Below are 17,996 nucleotides of genomic sequence, written 5' to 3'. Positions count from 1 at the left end.
TCACCGGTGGAAAGGATGATCCATTTTAATAAACAAAATGGACACGTACGTTCAATTAGAGGGGATGGGTAATAAACAAGGGAGAAAATATTATTTTATATTTCTCTTGTTTAACTCCTCTTCTATGCTTTGTGAAATATTCCGCGTTGTAATTTTTGAAAGGATCGCTATTTCTCTCTCTCTCTCTTTTTAAAAAGCCTGTTTTAATTTATTCCGGTGAATAGGGGAAACGTGGAGGAATGGATGTTTAATGGAAAGAAAATGATCTCGTTGAATAATTTTTATCCAGGATAAAGAGAGTGGGATTCGTCGCAAAAGCCCCGAGGCACGGATCGGTGAAGGCAAACTTCCGTGGAGACAATCGAAAGTTGGAAAGCGGAAGGCAAAAACGAGCGCGACGCTGAGAGCGCTTCCGGTGATCTTGCCCAGGCCATTTGTCTTCGCTCGATGCGCCGGAACATTCGATCAAATCGTAGGATTTCGAGAGGCTTTGGATAGCTCTATTCACCGGAGATCGAACAGTTTTTCTAACGATTGTTTCTTCCTCGTTCGATGTCGAAGAGGTGGAGATCGCTGTTGAAATAATTTTTACGTTTAAAAATGGTATATACAAATGGACGATTTATAATAATTAATAAAATGAAAAGAAATACGTAGGGATACAAATAGGTTTTACGTGAAAATCGTTTCATCAGCACGCGTTATAAATATGAAATGGAAATTTAAAATCACGAAATTAAAAAGAAGCTTAAATAATTTATAAACCGTGAATGTAATACGCATGAAAAGCACGATATAGATTTTGTTCGAAAATGATTTGTTAGCGTGTATCACGTCCGAATTGCGCGAGCGAACATACGAAACAAATTACAGTAATAATTTTATCGCGTGAAATTTTTTAAAAATTAGGAAATCACTCTCTCGACTCTTTTACATATAAATATATTAATTCTTTTCGTTTCTTTTTCAACTGTATATACAAACACTTCTATATTATTTCTAAAATAATTATCGAAGAATCCAGAGTTTCTCGTCTCTCTCCGAAAAACTTCCATTCCCATTTCCATTTTTCCTCCAAAATTATTCCGCTTGTTTGCAAAATATTCAGGATGACATTTAATTATATAAAATTATACAACTTCGTGCAAAAATACACAATTTTTTTTTCCGACAGTCAAAAATCACAAAAATTATCGCTTGAAAAAATCTACCCTTCGTGACAACCATCGTACCCAACCATCGTACCCTTTCACTCCAATTTCCACATCAGGCTTATATACTCTTAAAACGTCCCACAAAGAACCCCGAAAAAAAAACTCGGCCTGGAGCATCACCTGACGGGTGCTATACCGGCATTAGATCCGTTTGACAATCGCGGAATGACAACTGGGATGACACGTGGGGCACGCGTTTGATCGCGAAAAGGGGGACGAGGCGATCGTGGATGGATAGGATGGGATACTGGACGAGTTGATCGTCGAAGCGCGGCCTTTTGTGCTTGCTTCTAAGGTCGACTGACTCCATTGCTAAAGGACAGCCGGAGGAGGAGCCGTCGAAAAGTTTCTACTACCCTCTTTGTCGGATCACCCTCCCCGTTTTTCGATGCTCTTTGTGCCGGTTTAATTATCATACGCATTCCCTTTGAACGGGGGAACAGATAAGGGGATGTTTATGGAAGGTTTTACAAATTTGTAAAGACGGTTTTACTTCCCCCCTTTTATTTTATACGTATTTTTTTAAGAGTAGATTGTGGATATTTATGCGTGGGAAATTGAAATACACGTAATTTTATGGTAAATCCAAACGACAGATGTTAATTACATCAAATTGCCTCGATCTCATGACATATTCTCGAGTAATTATAACTTTTCTATTGAAATTTTAAGAAATCAAAAGCTATATTTCATTAAATTTTATTGAATCGTTCTTCGGATTGAGACAGGACAGAGATTTCTATCGTTTGCAAACTTTTTACATTAAAAAGTAACAAAATGAATTCTGTCTGTATACAAGAACCCGTAATAAAAAAGAAAATACGAAAGAACAACGTTTGGAGACCGACACTGTTTTTAAGTAGCTTTAAGCAAAACTACGAGTTTTCCGCGAAGCTTAAAAGCAAAAAAAAAAAAAGAAAAAATGATTGCTCCGCAGCTGGTCGTTACAAAACGAGTACTCGGACTTTTCGCTCTTTATTACATAGTTTTAACAACCATGAAAAATATACCGTAATTCCAGTCCAAATACCACGGTTTATCGTCTCCTCTTAGATCAACGTCTCCTTCGATCGACAGATTAGGGGGTCGTAATTTTCGAATATCGGTGGACACGGTTAAAGTTTACAACAACACCGACATCATTATTCTTCCAGCCTGGCTCCCTTTATTCTCAACGTGGAATCGTTATCGGCAACTTCTCCAACCCTTGTTGTCCGTCTCATGCCCCGTCGTCACGTCGTCTCACGGGGTAGGAGACGAGGAGAAACAAAAGAACGGGAAGGGAGGAAAAAGAAGGGGGACAAAGAGGAGGAGGAACTTTATTATCGCGGTTAACTCCGGGTAAATTCGTTTATTTGGCGCAGATAACGCTGCCAGCGCGAAAAGTTTCGACATTAAGGATGCTGATAGCTATGCGATGGCCGACTGTTTTTGACGAGGAAAACTCCTCGTAGGATTGCACCATCCTGCCATTCGCCTGCCAACTTTCTATCGTTTTTGGTGTATATGCAACTTGATATTTAGGTTAACTCCCGTTGCTTTGTTTTCTCAGAGAAAGATAAAAAGAAAAAAAAAGAAAAACCTGTAAACAGATATAACTGAAAGCAATCGTCGAGATTGCGAGATTCAATCAACCCAAATGCTGCTCACCTTGGTTCCAATCAAACCGATCTTAATTAACCAGATGGTGGCCGCGATTTTTAACAAATTTACAATTACCACTACGATATTACGTTCGCAATTACATTTTCCACATCCACAGGCCGTAATTCGATCGATCCCAAAAAAGAGGAAGAAGAGCGTGAAACGGTGGATTCGTTTTCGTTGTTCCATACCTATTTTCTTCCCTCCCTTCCGGTCTCTTAATTCATTCGCCGTCTGCAGAATTTTCGCGTCGAAACTCGGATAATTCTATTAACGACGGCCAAGAATGCGAAACAATTTAGCGAAACGCTCGCCAGACGTCCTTGGAACCGGGGGAGGAATACATTTTTCCTTTTAATAATACCGACTAATTGCCGCTCGGTAACCGGAAGCCCCAGGCGTTTCCCTCGCGTAGCCGCATATTTCGAGATTCGCAGTTACTCCCAGTTCCGGTTATTTTATTCGCGAACCACGAATTCCACGAGTTTCAACGCTCTCGTTTCCCATTTTAGGGTGTATTTAGGAACTTCACTTGCCCGAACAACTTGTTATTCCGTTATCTTGTTACTTTATATCGATGACTTTCGAGGTGCCTCCATCTCACGATTATCAGCGTATAATTTTTCAGATAAATAACTTGGAGCTAATCAGTTCTTTTTTTTTCTTGACAGAGGAGAAAAGAAATTGTGTCAAAGTGTGGAACATTGAATTTAAAACCGTGGCCACAAGATTTAGAAAAAAAGGAAGCCTGAGAATATTCGAAACAGGAAGCTATGTCGTGTCTGAAAGATCGAAAGTATCGTGACTATTAATCCACAAAATTTGTGAAAGAATTATTGCGAAGTAAAGTAAAGTTATAATAGATATATCGATTGATATATTTTGATATCTAGATCCATTAAATACCGTGCGTAATAAGGTCCCAAAAGTCAACACAACGTCGAGTCGATACGATCTATACACGTTATATAACTCGCAACTTGTCAATTAATATTATTGGTCGGTAAATAATTATACGCAAAATGGTCTGGATATTAATCGTCGTGCACCGAAATCGCTTCGACGAAATTCTCGATTGCAATAGATACAACGTGATATCGTAGATAACGATCTAGAAGTGATATCCGTTCAGAATTATTTGCTAATTTCCTAGCAAATTCTAAGCGCAATTAGATAGATCGAAAACTAGGGGATCGAAGCTTTACACGCGCCATTTCAAATTTCGTATTTACGATTCCATTTATGATTGGGGAACAATCGTCGATGCGGCGATTATTTATTCATAATGCTGCTTCCATAATTCGCCCCGTGAATGAACTTTGACACGTCGATTGATTTAGGTCGCGATAGGTGCTATTGCTATTCTTGTCGATCGAATCCAATTTCGTTGAATTGAAATTTCTTCCAGTTGAAAAGAAACGATCGATCACCAATTGAAATTGGACGAAAGTATTTTCTATCTTATTACACGATTTTAGTGGATTGGATTTGTTTGATCTTTTGAGGTTTATAACATATTGAACAAAATTGATTTAATAAATTTATCCATCAAAATCTCGTATATTTTGATCGTGTCTATATTTACCAATTTAAATTTCCCATCATCAAAATCATCAAAAGTCATGTATTAAGTTTATTCATTACAAAGTTTGCCGAGTAATAAAATATATTTACAGATCAGAAGCAAAAATGATGAAATATTAAATTGCACATAAATCGAAATCAAATTCATTCTCGTACGATTTCTTGTAAAGTTTTAATAATGATATTTTAATTTCCTTCACTTTTAATCTTAGCTTTCGAGAAGTGAACATTAACATTGGCATTTTTCATTTTGTCGTCGCCGAAATTTCGATGCGTGGCACACAGCTCGAGGAAAAATCCAATTGGCCCCTGGACGATGAATAGGGAAAATAAAAAAGGGAGAAATAGAAAAGAGGGGGGCGTGTGCGTAGGCGCATATTCAGGTGACAAGTAACGTTACGTTCACCGTGGGAAAATGTTCGACAGTGGCACGCCAGAGACGCATAAATTGTCCGTTTTCTCGCAACGAAAATACACGAATTTATAAATGACGCTAAGCGGCGTCATTATTACGGAAAAATCGTATGAATCGTCAGACGGCCGAGTAAGAAAGATCCGATATTTCGATAAACCGTGGTTCCAAATCGCAAGTATCGTTTGACTTGCTGCCTCCAATGTTAAATGAATTTCTTATAATTTTAAAATCCTTCGAAAATATAACGTAAACACAATTTGTACATTGAAGAATTCGTTCTTAAAAAAAAAATATCATATTAATATTTCCAACGATTTCGAAACGAGCCCCAAATCTAACAAACTCCCTTTTTCTTCACCTTTTCCAGAACTCGCCAGAATCCATCCAACGCCAAGGAAATTCTAAAAAGAGAGTCACTACCACGCGATTCCTTTTCCTCGGGAACGGGAAGAAGGGAATTTGCCAATAAGGGAAATAGCGTCTTCGTGGCTCGACTCCGCTCCGTATAAGTGTGCCTCAGATAAAGGTCCCGGAATAGAAGCCTATTATGTTCGCTATAAGCGAGGAGGAAGCGGTCCTGCGGCCGGTCTCGGCCGTTGGAAAGATAAGAAAAATGGGCGGCCAGCCCCTGCTCGTAACCGCAGAAGTTGTAATTATACAGTGATATTACTACCGAGGAGAGGCCCATAAGGTGTATAATGCGGTGGAAGAGTCGTTCTCGACCGGCATTTTCACCCCACCCGAATCTGGACGAAGATACGTGGACAAGAGATAACACGAGGAAAGAGGAATTTATCGTTGGGGTCCCGGTTAAAGGGTGAGTCCTTCCTTGGCATCTCAATTAACGAGGAATTCACGTTGCGCGTTGTCCCGCCAGTTCGATGCATGCATGTCCCGCTACCGAACTCCTCGCCCCTCGCTCTTCTTTTCGGAGCGGCAACCGAAAATATAACCGGTCGATTGGCTGGCGCGATACGAGAGCCGCCTCTGGAAATCGTGCGCCACTGTGGAAAGATTCTCTCTTTTTTTTTGGTCGAGATCGAGCTCGAGATATCCTCGAGAGGAGCCAAGAACTGGAACTGTTTTTCGGTGTAATTGGTCGATCGGGCGAGATTCGAGCAGTTGTAGGGATACGTAGGAATCATAAATTTCCTTATGCTGGTTTCTTGTGATACTATGATGGAAGCAATTAAGTTTAAGGAAACACACTCGATGATTGTTGGATTAGAAGAATCACGGAAAGAATATTTTCTTCTGGAATATAGAAGAAGAAACTATTAACTCGTGCGATGGAAGATAATGCGATGCGGAAAAGAATTCTTCAAAAATTTGATTGGTTCGACACAAAAGGTAGACGCAAGGGAAGACTTAATTTGGGCCGCGAAATTTCCCTCCCTGTAATTCGATTAATTTAATTAATAACGGTTTAATTAACGCTGCACATCGTTTTCTCATCAAATCTCTCATTTGTCCCGCGCTTAAACGCAATTGCGCGAAGGATTCAAGCAATCATCGCGTCTGTAATTTGGTTAATTTAATTTAATCAACAACGTTTGGTTAATCGCGGCCTATGACGCAGAGATTTTCTTTTTTTATCTAGCTGCCACGTAGCAATTTGCAGGGTCACGGATAGGCGAGGTAAATATCGGAGGGCTCGTGACTCGAAACAATGTAATTGCTCGTCTCGTATGAGAAGATAGGAGGTCGGGCTGTGCGTTAAACGAAAGTGCGATTAAACCGTGGGTGAACCGGTTTTCTGTCTCTTTCTCTCTCCTAAATCTGATCTCCAGCGATGGAGAAGCGAAGGAAAATGGAAAAGTAGGGGGGTATTTATTTGTTATCTAACCTCGACGAAAATGAATCTGTCTCCCGGAAACCGCGATACGTGAAATTCCTTTTTTAACGATTTAACCGGTTTTAGATTGGTGCAAGATTGGGAAAGGAGAATTAAACCTCTTCCGAAATTGTATTTTAATCGGAGATTCGGGGAAAGCTAATGGAATCGAAGTTGCACCCCTTTTATGGGGTGAATGATTCTTCCCTAAGAATATTATTTTCGATTGGAATTGAGGATTGTACAGAGAGATCAATGCTAATTTTATTAACACGTTTGACTTATTATTAATAAATCGAAGGAAACGAAGGAAGGAAACTAAATCCGATGGATCTAAGCTAAATTTAATCGTTAGAAAGAAAAGAAAAGGGGGCAAGAGAGGATCGTCCTTGCTTCATCCTCTCCTAATTTTCATTTCGATCCATCGCAATGCAAACGAATACTCCCTATACAAAAGCGACACCGCGAAGAGACAAGGATTCGTCGATTAATCCCGACGAACCGAAGTTTAATAAAGCAAGCAATTCAACCGTACCAGCTGTATTACGTATTTACGTAACAATGGCGGCAGCAACAGGAGGAAGCTCTTCCTCGCGCTCCAGTTGACAAAGTCAAGTCCCTCCATCAGCGCCATTTCCGCCTGTTCGACGGTAATCTCGACGGCGCGAAGGGCTTCTTCGTAACAACGATTGTCATCCGGAACCCCTGTCGACCCCGTCTTTGTATGCACCCTCTCCGCATCCCCTAATCGCCTTGTAAATGTCGGTCACGGATACCAATCGTCGCTATGTCGCCAATTGTCATTGCCACGTGTAGTACAAACGTACATTGCGTGGACAATATTCGTGTTATATTTTCGAATTAGTGGATTCTGAGAAAAAGGGGATGAATCGAATTTATAAAGCATGGATTTTCTCCTAAGAAAATATGATATAAATTGTTTTTCCATATATTGTGTATTATATTTTGAATGGTGGAATTGCAATGCACCTGTATAAAAATACAATTAATCCCAAAGAGAATCGATACATTACAAATTTATTATACGCCATGGCGCGTACATATGGGTTGTAAAATTTGGATAACGAGAGAAAATAGAAAACGATTCCTTTCTGCCCAAGGATTGAATTGATTGAGATTTTCGATTGAAAGAACCGATGTAAACCAGCTGTAAAGATATCTCGATCATGTACTTTTCCCCTCGAAAAGGTCGTCCCATGCTTACAAATTTTCTTTAAAATCGAAATTTTTGTTACAGATCCATTTTTCTCTGTTTGCTGCTTTATAAATTCATTCGTATTCTCCTCTCAGCGAATAAACGATTTATATATATGACTCTTCGTAACGACTCCCTTCGTTTTCGTGTCGCATCCCTCCGCATCCCTTAATCGCTTCATAAATGTCGGTCAAGAATACCGATGACGATGACACGAGTACGTCGCGTATCCTGCCCTCCTCTCGCCGACCCACTCGACCGACACTCGTCCCCTTTCCCCTTTATGATAAGTGGATCCCGACCTCGCCTTCCCTCGCCTCGCCTCTCTTCGCCCTCTGACAGCGCATATATCCGAGAACTATATTTTTCAGTGTCAAAAGTAAGACGATTTTTCCACCCTGCACAGGGGGCTCTCGCTTTATGCGAGGGGAAGGGGATGAAATCGTAGGATCCGACGCTTGCCTCAGCGACTTTTCTCAGAGTTCTTCGTGGCTGGAATCTGGAACCGATGGGACATCCAGTGCAGGGGGAGGGGGAATGTAGTTTGGGAATCGATAAAGTGTTTTTCGGAGTTTTGATGGGAGGGAAAAAAAGGAGAAGAAAAAGAAGAAGGAAGGAGAGAAGAGAGACCATCGATATTGATATGGTAACCGGGGATATTTTCTTTCTTTTCTTTCTTTTTTCCCCGCGTGTTATTTATTAGGTATTTAGGTGGAGATAGGTGTAAGCGAGGGGGGTGTTTTTTCCCTCGACGTAGGCAGTTTTACACGTGTAATGGATGGATAGGAATCTATTCTATTTGTGCGAGTGATATATCGTTGAAAAAAAGAGAATCTGGAATTGGAATATGATCAAAAATTTGTCCGAATTAAGATACTCGGAAGGGGGATCTTTCCCCGGGAAGAAAAATTGATACATCGAAGAAGTTGTATCTCTTATCGACTCGTTTTATCTATAAGAGGAATATTACAGAGGAGGATGCGTAACTACTGCTCTTAACTATATATATATAATTTATATTATATGATCAATATATAAAAAGTTTCAAGTCTCTCCACGTAGCTTAAATTAACCGCCTTGATTCCACGCATTTTGAAACCGCGAAATGGAAGATGTTAAACTTTCATTCCCTGGAGAAAGCCGCGTTAACGAACTCGGCGTGCTACGAGTCCTCGAGAAACATCGAATCTCGTCTGCTCTAAAATTCCACGCATTTCGACGAGGAAAAAAATCCATCCCTCCCCCTTCCGAGATTGTAAATCTCTCATAAAGAGACGACTAAAATAACTCTCCTTTCAATTCGCGATTTCTGAGCCATGTCCACAAAAATCTCGAATACCGACCCTTCGCCATTTACCATCGTCATTGTGTTCAGCGCAAGAGGGTGAAAACGCGATCCTCCACGCGAGGAAGACGAAGAACGAAAGGGAAAGGAGGTAAATGGAGGACTGACTCGATAAAACTATTTGGTATGGTTACCCAATCGTCGTAGAGGACCGCTTCCGGGATTCCAAAAGCTCGTTCGCGGCCCCATGAGTGGAAAGGACTGCATGGTACGCTTGGTTGCCGTGACATTTTTCATCGAGCGGACGGGAAATCGAAGGGGGTGAAGTGAGTACGGTGTATGAAATTCGAGAATTCTAACCAGCGGTGGAGAAACTCGCTCGAAGGTGACAAAGTGACAGGGGTTAATGGACGATTAAGTCGAGGGTGGAGAGCTGGTTGTAGAGGGGAGTCGAGTCGGGGAAACTCTCGATGATTGGACGATTTATGTTGCAAAAACAAAATCGAAGATATGAAAGATTCGATCGTGAATATTATTAAAAGAAACAGACGATATTATTTTTATCGAAATTATTCTTTTAAAATCGCTCTTACTTTTTCTTCTTTTTCTTTACGGCGAGAAATATTCTTATATTTATAATACGCCCAGAAATCGATCTGTTCGTTCTACGTAGACTGACTATGAAAATAGTGGAAGGGGTTAATAGAAAACTGGGGCTGAAACTTCTTTTCAAAAATGGAACAAGTTCGACAAATGAAATATTCTTTATTCGGGAAGCGTATGAGAAATTCGTCTGTTTCAAATAATGAAGATGAAAAAGTAAAATGTAAAAAAGTATTTTTCCCGAAAATGGAACAAATAGATACAGGTACAGGATTGGGAAAGATCGGGAATTTCTAATTCGCATTTCCTCCGTTATCTCGAACAATGATGAGGATCATCAAAAGCAGCGATACGTGCTTGAGATGTCGAAATGTTGCACGGCTCTCAAAGTTTATCGCAGTACAAGAAGCACGTTGCCCTCGTTGCGGATGTAACACAGTTATAACGTTATACAAATGTTAATGGCGAGGATCAAACGAAACTCTCCCCTAAGTCACGGACGTTGATCGTGGACAAAAGGACGATGCTGTTTAGCGAACAAGGGAGAAAGCATTCACGTGCCTACCCTTTCTCCTTACCGTGAATTACTTGTGCTTTGTTAATCCTAACTGTTTCGTCGATCCTATGAAATCTTCTTTATTTTATTAGAAGGCATTACAAGTAAATGGAATCGGAGATTATCGTTGCGTAATTCGTCATTTATTCAATCCAACTTCGTCAATTAATCATGGACAATACAATTTTTTTGCAAAATATGCTATTTAGAAGGCAAATTGATCAGAAAAGAGTGCACAAAATTTTCACTCTCAAACTTGAAACACGAATAATGGAAAGGACGAAAGCAATCAAGCAAAGCAGAGAGCAGTTATCGTCAAAGCAATCCTAATCATCGTTTACAATGGGATTATTAAAATTTATAATTAAATCTCACGTTGGGATTATAATCAAAAGGCTACAATGTTCCTCCTCCAAGTTTCACCAGCCCAGTGGCCCAAAGGTGATCCGCTCCGATGCACTGTTCTCCGTTATTCGTTACGGGATATTTACAAAGTTCGACGAAACGTATAATACGTTTTCGCGCTGCAACTTTACCAGCCTCGCGTTTCGTCATTTTCGACTAGGCTGGAACAATTTAAAGTAAAAGCTGGAGGCAACGAAAGTAATCAGCAACGAGGCAACCGGCAGAAAAATAAAGATTCTTAGATCAACGTTTTTAAACGTTAAACTCGTTCTCCTCGATACTTTTCGAGAGAATGGAATTAATAAATCTATCCGTTCCTTTTTTCTTTTTTCTTTACACATTTCTCTTCCTCCTTTCTCGCGGAATTTTCCAGTTAATCTCTAACGATCGACGAGGCTCGCTCGTCGTACCGTAAATTTTTCCACGAAAGCCTTATCATTTACAATCGCGGCCCGTCGCGCCTATAAAAGCCCTGTGTCGGAGGCAGACACTCGTAAAACGGGAACCGCACGATCGAACCATCCCCGCTGGACGGAAAAATGGATTTTACGTCGCACTTGCCGATGGAAACAACCGGAATTTCGTTGAATTTCGAGCGGGCCCGATTTCGTATCTCCTGAAACATCTTCCCCGTATGTGCATCGTGAGATCCCAATTAGAATTCGCGACGCCCTCTATTTCAACGTCCACCGTGACGTTTATACGAATCATCGAGATCTTCGACGTATAATTCGATAATATTAATTCGAGTACCGCCGATCTTCGACGCCTGTGATCAACTCAAACTTCTCGACGCGTATCATTCATGGTGGAGCAATTCTTCGAAACGCGAAATCTAAAGCGGTAGCCTACGAGAAGATAATCATCGAACATTTAATCTCCGAAACTCGGTGGAGCAAGTCTCGACGGGGGTCGCTTGCTCGTTGTGTGTCCAGATCTTCTTCACCGATTAACGCGTTGACAAAGGCCACGCGAGATGCATCGTCGAGGAATGTGGACGCGTAGGTTCGAAACGAGATCGAAATCCTGCCGGTGACCCGGCGAGGAGTCACGGTTTTCGAGAGATGCTTCCACCTGCGGGTGAAGAATCTCGAAGAGGGACACGAGAAGAGGCGGCTTAAGAGATCGGTTAATCGGCTTATCTGACTGACGGCGAGCCGAAACTCGACTTCCAAAGCGTGCAGGCGAGCGTTTTTAAGCGGAAAGCCTGGCTCTGATGGGCTGAAACGCTCGCGAGACGGATATGTAAATACTTTTTCTTCGATACCGGTTTATCCGATTTCCATGAGACGAGGGTCGCTAACCCTTACTCTCGATCGCTTTCAGAGTTTGTAGTGCATTTGCGTTAAGTATATGGGAGCACTAGTGGGAAGAAAGTAAAATGATTTGGATTGAATTGAATAATTGGTAGCGGATCACGAATTTTTATTTTTGGAGATTGAATGAAGATTCGTTTAATTATTCTTAGAATGCAGTATTTTGTTGTGTTGAGATGGATTTGAGCATTCTGCAGGAAGAGGAATTAAAATTGGAAGGAAATAAATTTTGATAGGCCGTGAAGTCTATGGATTTTTCTATGGGTTTGTTAATTTTTTTTTAATTACTTCGATATCTTCTTGGTTTGACTGAAACTACGTAACATCAAATGTAAATTTGCGAATTATAACGTTAGAAGACATATATTTTTGCATGAATGCACGGAATTTAATAATTAAAAACATTTAGAAATTATTGTACTGATCCCTAATGTTAACAATTACACGTTGATGCAATCGAATCTATTGAAATAATGAATAAATTTCCAGAATTATTAATTATTATATTTGATAATTATTTCCAGAATAAACGTGGTACGAAATCAAATAATAACAAATATAATAGGAAATCTAATAACACAAAAGCCAAATCTGATTGAAACGATAATCGAATGATATAAATACAAAACATAATTACAATTAATTTTCCAATAATCTCATCTGCGAAACACTCCGATAATCGCATGGAAATCATTTCTTAATCTCAGAAAAGAAATGGAACAAATTATTATTTCTTAAACTCCGTTGCAACTTAAGAAAGAGAAATTTAATTTGAAAAAAAAGAAAAAAAATCTCTTTAGCTCGCTATTGACTTGACTTACTACGCACCACCCTCGAAAAAAAAATTATCTCCGGAAAAGGGGAAGCGCCATAACCAGCCTCCCCTTATTATCCATCAGGAACCCGGATTCTCAATCGACTGGAATTCCTCGATGGTTCGAAACAAGCTTCCATTCGAAGGGACACGCGTAACACGGAAGCGCGCGATAAAAAGAGTGCGCGAAATAGGGAAGGGGGATGGAAAGTAAATGAATGGAATCTGCCTGGAATGAAGGCAAGGAGTGGTGCTCGTGGCTGACATTCATTTTCCGGCTCTCCTTAATGCCCACCCACCCCTCCTCGATCCTCGCAGGAAACACGGAGTACAAAACACGGAACCTTGTCGCGCAACCTTCCCTCCTCCCTACCCTACCCCTTTTCTTCTCTCTCTCTCTTCTTAAACACCAGTTGTGTTTTTCCTGGCCACTCTCACTCCGCGCTCGCTGCCCAGGAATTCAGCGTGAAAGGAGCAGCAGATATCTGTGAAAAAAGCGTAGAGAGACAGAGAGAAAGAGAGGGCGAGCAAATTGTCCTTCGGCTCCTTTCATTCGCGAAGGGGTGAGAAGTGCACGCAGGCATAATGGAATAAAGGGGGAGGAATTGGAGAAAAGAGCGACCGGCTGCGTCTTTCCGCTATTCGTGTCAGTCGGTTGGCCTTATCTGAGTCGCGACTGTCGATCTGGAATGAAAAGATACCCAGGGCGAACAATGAGAACGAGCCTCTACTAGTGGAAGAAAGGGGGAGATCGGGCCGCGTGAATAACGCGTGGTGAATTAAACACGAAGAGTGTCGATGACCGGGTGGCGGTGCGGGGAGGAAGCGGTCGGGCTGTTTGAAGGGTATTCTTGGTGGAGGACGATGGCCGTGGTGCGAGATTCGGCTAGATCGTGGAGATTAGCGCGCGTTTTACGCGTGCGTGTGTTTCTAGCAGAGGTGGTACTTATTTATTATGTTTGGACGGGGCATTGTGCTCGATAATCCAGCGAAATGGAAACAAATATGCGAATTGGAAATTTCGGAGTAAACGCAAACCGAAACTCGCATCAACAAATCGAGCGCGTGATCGGAATGACGAAGAACGATAAACGTGTGAAACGCGTGAAATTCAATGAATTTTTAATTTCTAGAGAAAAAGAATGGGAGTGATAATCACTTTCTTAATCAAGTTCTCTAGATATCTAACATTATAAAAATGAATTATTCTCCCTTAATTTATCTCTTTCTAATTTCCGGGGAAAAAGTAAATTAACTTCGATTCAGCGCGTTTCCCTAATCTGTTTGGAGTATATCGAGCGTAAAGCGTTCGCCAGGAACGCGACATGGCAGGAAGATGTGTTGGCGTCTGGTGGCTCGGCAACAACGCCCAAACCTTCCATCCTTGGGCGTTCGCGTGTGTACGTTTCCCGCGGGTAAACGTCATTTTCTCGAGGTGTGTATAGAAAGCCCTCCGCGCAATGCACGTTGAAACACTTCATATCAGAAGTGACTCTCTCCCGCTCTCCATCTCCTCCCAAAACCGCTCCGCTTGTAAACAGCTCGTTGGATGGGTTCGGCGTTACCCGATCTTAATAAGGAACCAACACGCGGGCCGTTGAAAAATGATATTCGAGGAGATTTAGAAGCTCGCTCCTAATAATTTTCTGCAACACAATTATAGCAAGTAGTTAACATTCGTTGCAACGAATAAAAGATTACAAGTAATCAGACGGTAAACAAAATTTTCGCTTCTCTTGCACTCCTTTTATCTCCTATTCGACTGGAGGATTGGCATCACGTCTGGCGAGGATCGATCGAGACCCGAGGAGCAGCATACGTGGTTCCAAGACGGCCGTAATGAGCTGAAACACAAGGAGGAATCTTTGCCGGAGGAAGTTGATCGCAGCGGAGGAGGAGGAGGCTCACGGTGGAGCGAGGACGGGCGAAAGGTTGGGAATAAATTGCGCCCGTGCCGATCGAAATTCCCATGGACGAGCGGATCGGAAATGGGAATGACGTATAAAGGAGCCAGAGCACGTAGGGTCAGTTTACCAGGCGCAGGCATATCCTGTACACCGTCGAAGAATCCCCCCTTTCCACCCCTCGGCAAATCTCATGTACGTCCAACTCGTCGCATGACCCTGGGCCGGGGCCTTCGGTTGAATACTGATCGGACCCCTCCTCCCCCAGAGACCCCTAAAACGGTTCTCTCGTCCCTTTGTAAAATCAGTAGCGAACCTTTTTTGCTCCAGTATCCTTGCTCCCTTTATACTCGCATTCCTTTCTGTCGTCTTGTAACCGCCCGCGTTATGTATCTTCCCGAGGATGCGTCCGGCTCGTTACGTTTCCCCCTCGTCGCGAAGGATAAGGAAAAAGGCCGCGTTTTCCGCATTAACGTGCGTTCCTCTCCTTTTTCCCCTTCATTCCTTTTACGGGCAGACCGGTGGCAGGAAAATAGGAAATATTCCGGTTGGATTCTTCCCTCTGTTTTCTTTCTCCCTTTTCAGAGGATCAGTCTCCTCGAGTGGGATGGGATGGAAAAAGGGGAGTGAATTATTTTGCAAGGAAACGGGACACGAGAGTGGTCAGGAGGATAATAATCAACGAAATGGTCAGAAAGAAACGATTATTCAAGATGGACCAACGTATCGAAGATGTTTTTTCCATCGCGGTGTATCGAGACACAGGTTGACAGGTCGATTCCAAGTTGGGGGAGGCAGATTCGATTTCTTTGGGGAAAGTTGTTAAGGAAGGGATCGGCCGAGTGAGTACCTGTTTCATCGATTCGTTTCGTGTACCGATCAGATAAGCCAGGTAGCCCGAACTCCTCCTTCTCGTCTGATTCTGACAACTTCTTTTACTCTTTCTCTCTTCCTCGATGTCCTTTCCCCACCTCGAGTGGACATTTTCCAACCTCGCCCTGCTCCCTTCCTCCTTTCCTGCCCATCGACCGGCATACCGATCTCGTTCATAAAAAATTCCCTCTTTCGAGTCTACCTTTCATCTCGGCACGGATTACCACGTGTACCAAGCGGCACATCTGCCTTCTACCGTCGCGGAAATATACTTTAATTTACCGGCTGTCAAAGCGTGCCAGTTCCTTCCGAGTTTCTCCCCCTTATCAGTGTCCCGTACAATTCTATCCGACCCACCCTCTCTATCTCTTTCCTACCCTCTCTTCCTCCTACTTTCCTCCCCTTTTTTTTTACATCGTCGTTTCCTCGCTTCACTTCTTCTTCTTCCTTTCTTTTTTTCTTTCTTCCTCCGTCTACCACTACGTCTGCCACTTCCTTCTTCCGGCACCGCCGCCACTGTCTTGCCACGCGTCTTCCAGCACGCGCCCCCTGCATATAGATTTCCCTCCGCAGACGGAGGAGGGCAGGGATGGCCGCCGCCGCCTCCCTGTCTCGCGAGTTAAAGCGGACGTCACCTAACGTCGCCACGGTAATCTATTTACGTCAAGGATATCGAGATAGCTACACCCAGACGAGATTAGCTTCGATCTTCCCTTCCCTCCTCCCTTGTCTCCCGCCACCACGCTCGGTTAATTTCATTTTTGGTATCGTTAGCAGCTGATCGCGAGCGTCTGGAGGGGAGGGTCTGTCTGGACTACTCTCACGGCCGCGATACAATTTGTAATTCGATGGCTCGCATAATAGAATTACCGGAGTCTTTGTGAACGGAGGCCGGATGCAAAGGGGTGATGGGTGAGCAAGAATCGAGAGAGAGGAGGATAATTCTGAAACGGGGTATACGCTCGTCTCCTTATCTGTGCGAATACTTGATGAGACGTCAGCAAAGAGGAGAGAAGAAGTTTTTGGGGAAGGAGTTTTGGAATGCGAGAGAATGGAAATGGGGAGGATGCGCAACGAGATTTCGGGGGAGGGATGATAAGTCTGCGGGGGATAATTGAGGAAAGTGAATGGGAGACGTGAAAAGATCTTTTTGGTACGTTGAGAGGAATGTGAGCAAGGTTTTTGCACCGCGAAACCTTTTCTCTCGAGTTTGAGATTTCTTAGCTGACGATTTTCTTCTCGTTCGCCTCTCGTTTATTTATCGAAACAAGAAACGAGTGATCTGATATCGATACATGTAGCACTATAATCTCTACGACGGGTTTCGAGATGGATCGAAGTTAAAATTTCAAGCTTTTTTCGAGTCTTTTTCCGCCGTTTCTCGAGCACGAAACGCTTAAAAAAAAAAAAGGAAAAAATGGCAGGGAACCAATAATTCAGACGTCAGACTTCTCAACAGGGCCACTCATTCGAAGCGCGCGTTTACTCGCTCCACGAGAAATCCACGCTCGTGCAAGTGTCTCTCGGGCAACCGCGGCACGTCCTCCAGACAGACATTTCCTTCCGAGGCACGTAGCGTCTTGCGGCCGTGCCCGAAGAATATGCACGTCCCGAACGACGCAGGAGTACCGTTTCACCCCCTCTCCTCCCTTCAATCCGCGCGAATCGGAGGGCCTCGGGGCGATCTCTGAAACGTCGCGATCTCCCCGGGACGTTTCTTCCGGTTACACAACCTCTTCTTGTCTTATCTCCCTCATCTCGATCCCACCACCATTTCCATCTCGTTTCGTCCTCCTCTTCCTCCTCCTCCTTCTCCATTTCGCTCTCAATTTCTCCACGAAAGGACGGCTCTTCCACTTCGTTCGCCTCGTTACGCTCCACCATTCCTCTCTTTTCAATTTCTTCCTCGTCGTCGACTTCCTGCAGTTGTTTCTTCTTTTTTTTTCTTTTTCCTTTCTGAGATTTCTTTCGTTCAAATATCTCAAAGAGGGTAGGTATAGAGGCGGTGGGTAAACAGGGTGGATTTTGGTGGGAAAAGAGACGGAAAGATCGTGCGATTCGTTGGAAAGGGTTGAAAAGGGGGCGCGTCCTCCTCGGCCGGGAGATCATTTTCGCGCCCGCGATTCCGCGGAAACGAGCTCGCGAGTGAATGAGATCGCGCCACGAGATTCTCCGCCGTCCCTTGGAATAAGCCAACAGCCCCGGCCTCGCGTATTTATACCGTTGATTGCGCGAGGAATGGCGGAAAAGCGTGAAAAGAGGTGGATCTCGCTCGGCCAGAGAAGAGATTCTCTGCATACGTGTGTATAGGAGACACGCGTGGGAGGAGAGGG

At 42.9% G+C, this 17,996-nt stretch overlaps 1 protein-coding gene across 6 annotated transcripts in view; it reads left to right on the top strand.

The window, feature by feature from the left end:
• The window catches only part of LOC108001153 (zinc finger C4H2 domain-containing protein), a 243,898-nt gene that overhangs the window by 114,367 nt on the left and 111,535 nt on the right, over positions 1-17,996 (top strand). For 3 of the 6 annotated variants that reach the window (XM_062081018.1, XM_062081017.1, XM_062081019.1), the window contains one exon: positions 5,225-5,674. The exons of 1 other annotated variant lie outside the window; for it this stretch is intronic. In XM_062081018.1, coding sequence (XP_061937002.1) covers positions 5,556-5,674 — 119 coding nt within the window. In that variant the 5' untranslated portion in view covers positions 5,225-5,555. Of the gene's footprint in view, positions 1-5,224; positions 5,675-17,996 lie in introns of those variants that run through there. 2 more of the 6 variants (XM_062081027.1, XM_062081024.1) reach the window with 2 other exon arrangements.

Source organism: Apis cerana, linkage group LG10 (genome assembly GCF_029169275.1).
Source record: "Apis cerana isolate GH-2021 linkage group LG10, AcerK_1.0, whole genome shotgun sequence".
NCBI lineage: Eukaryota > Metazoa > Arthropoda > Insecta > Hymenoptera > Apidae > Apis > Apis cerana.
This window is presented reverse-complemented; position numbering and strand designations above follow the sequence as displayed.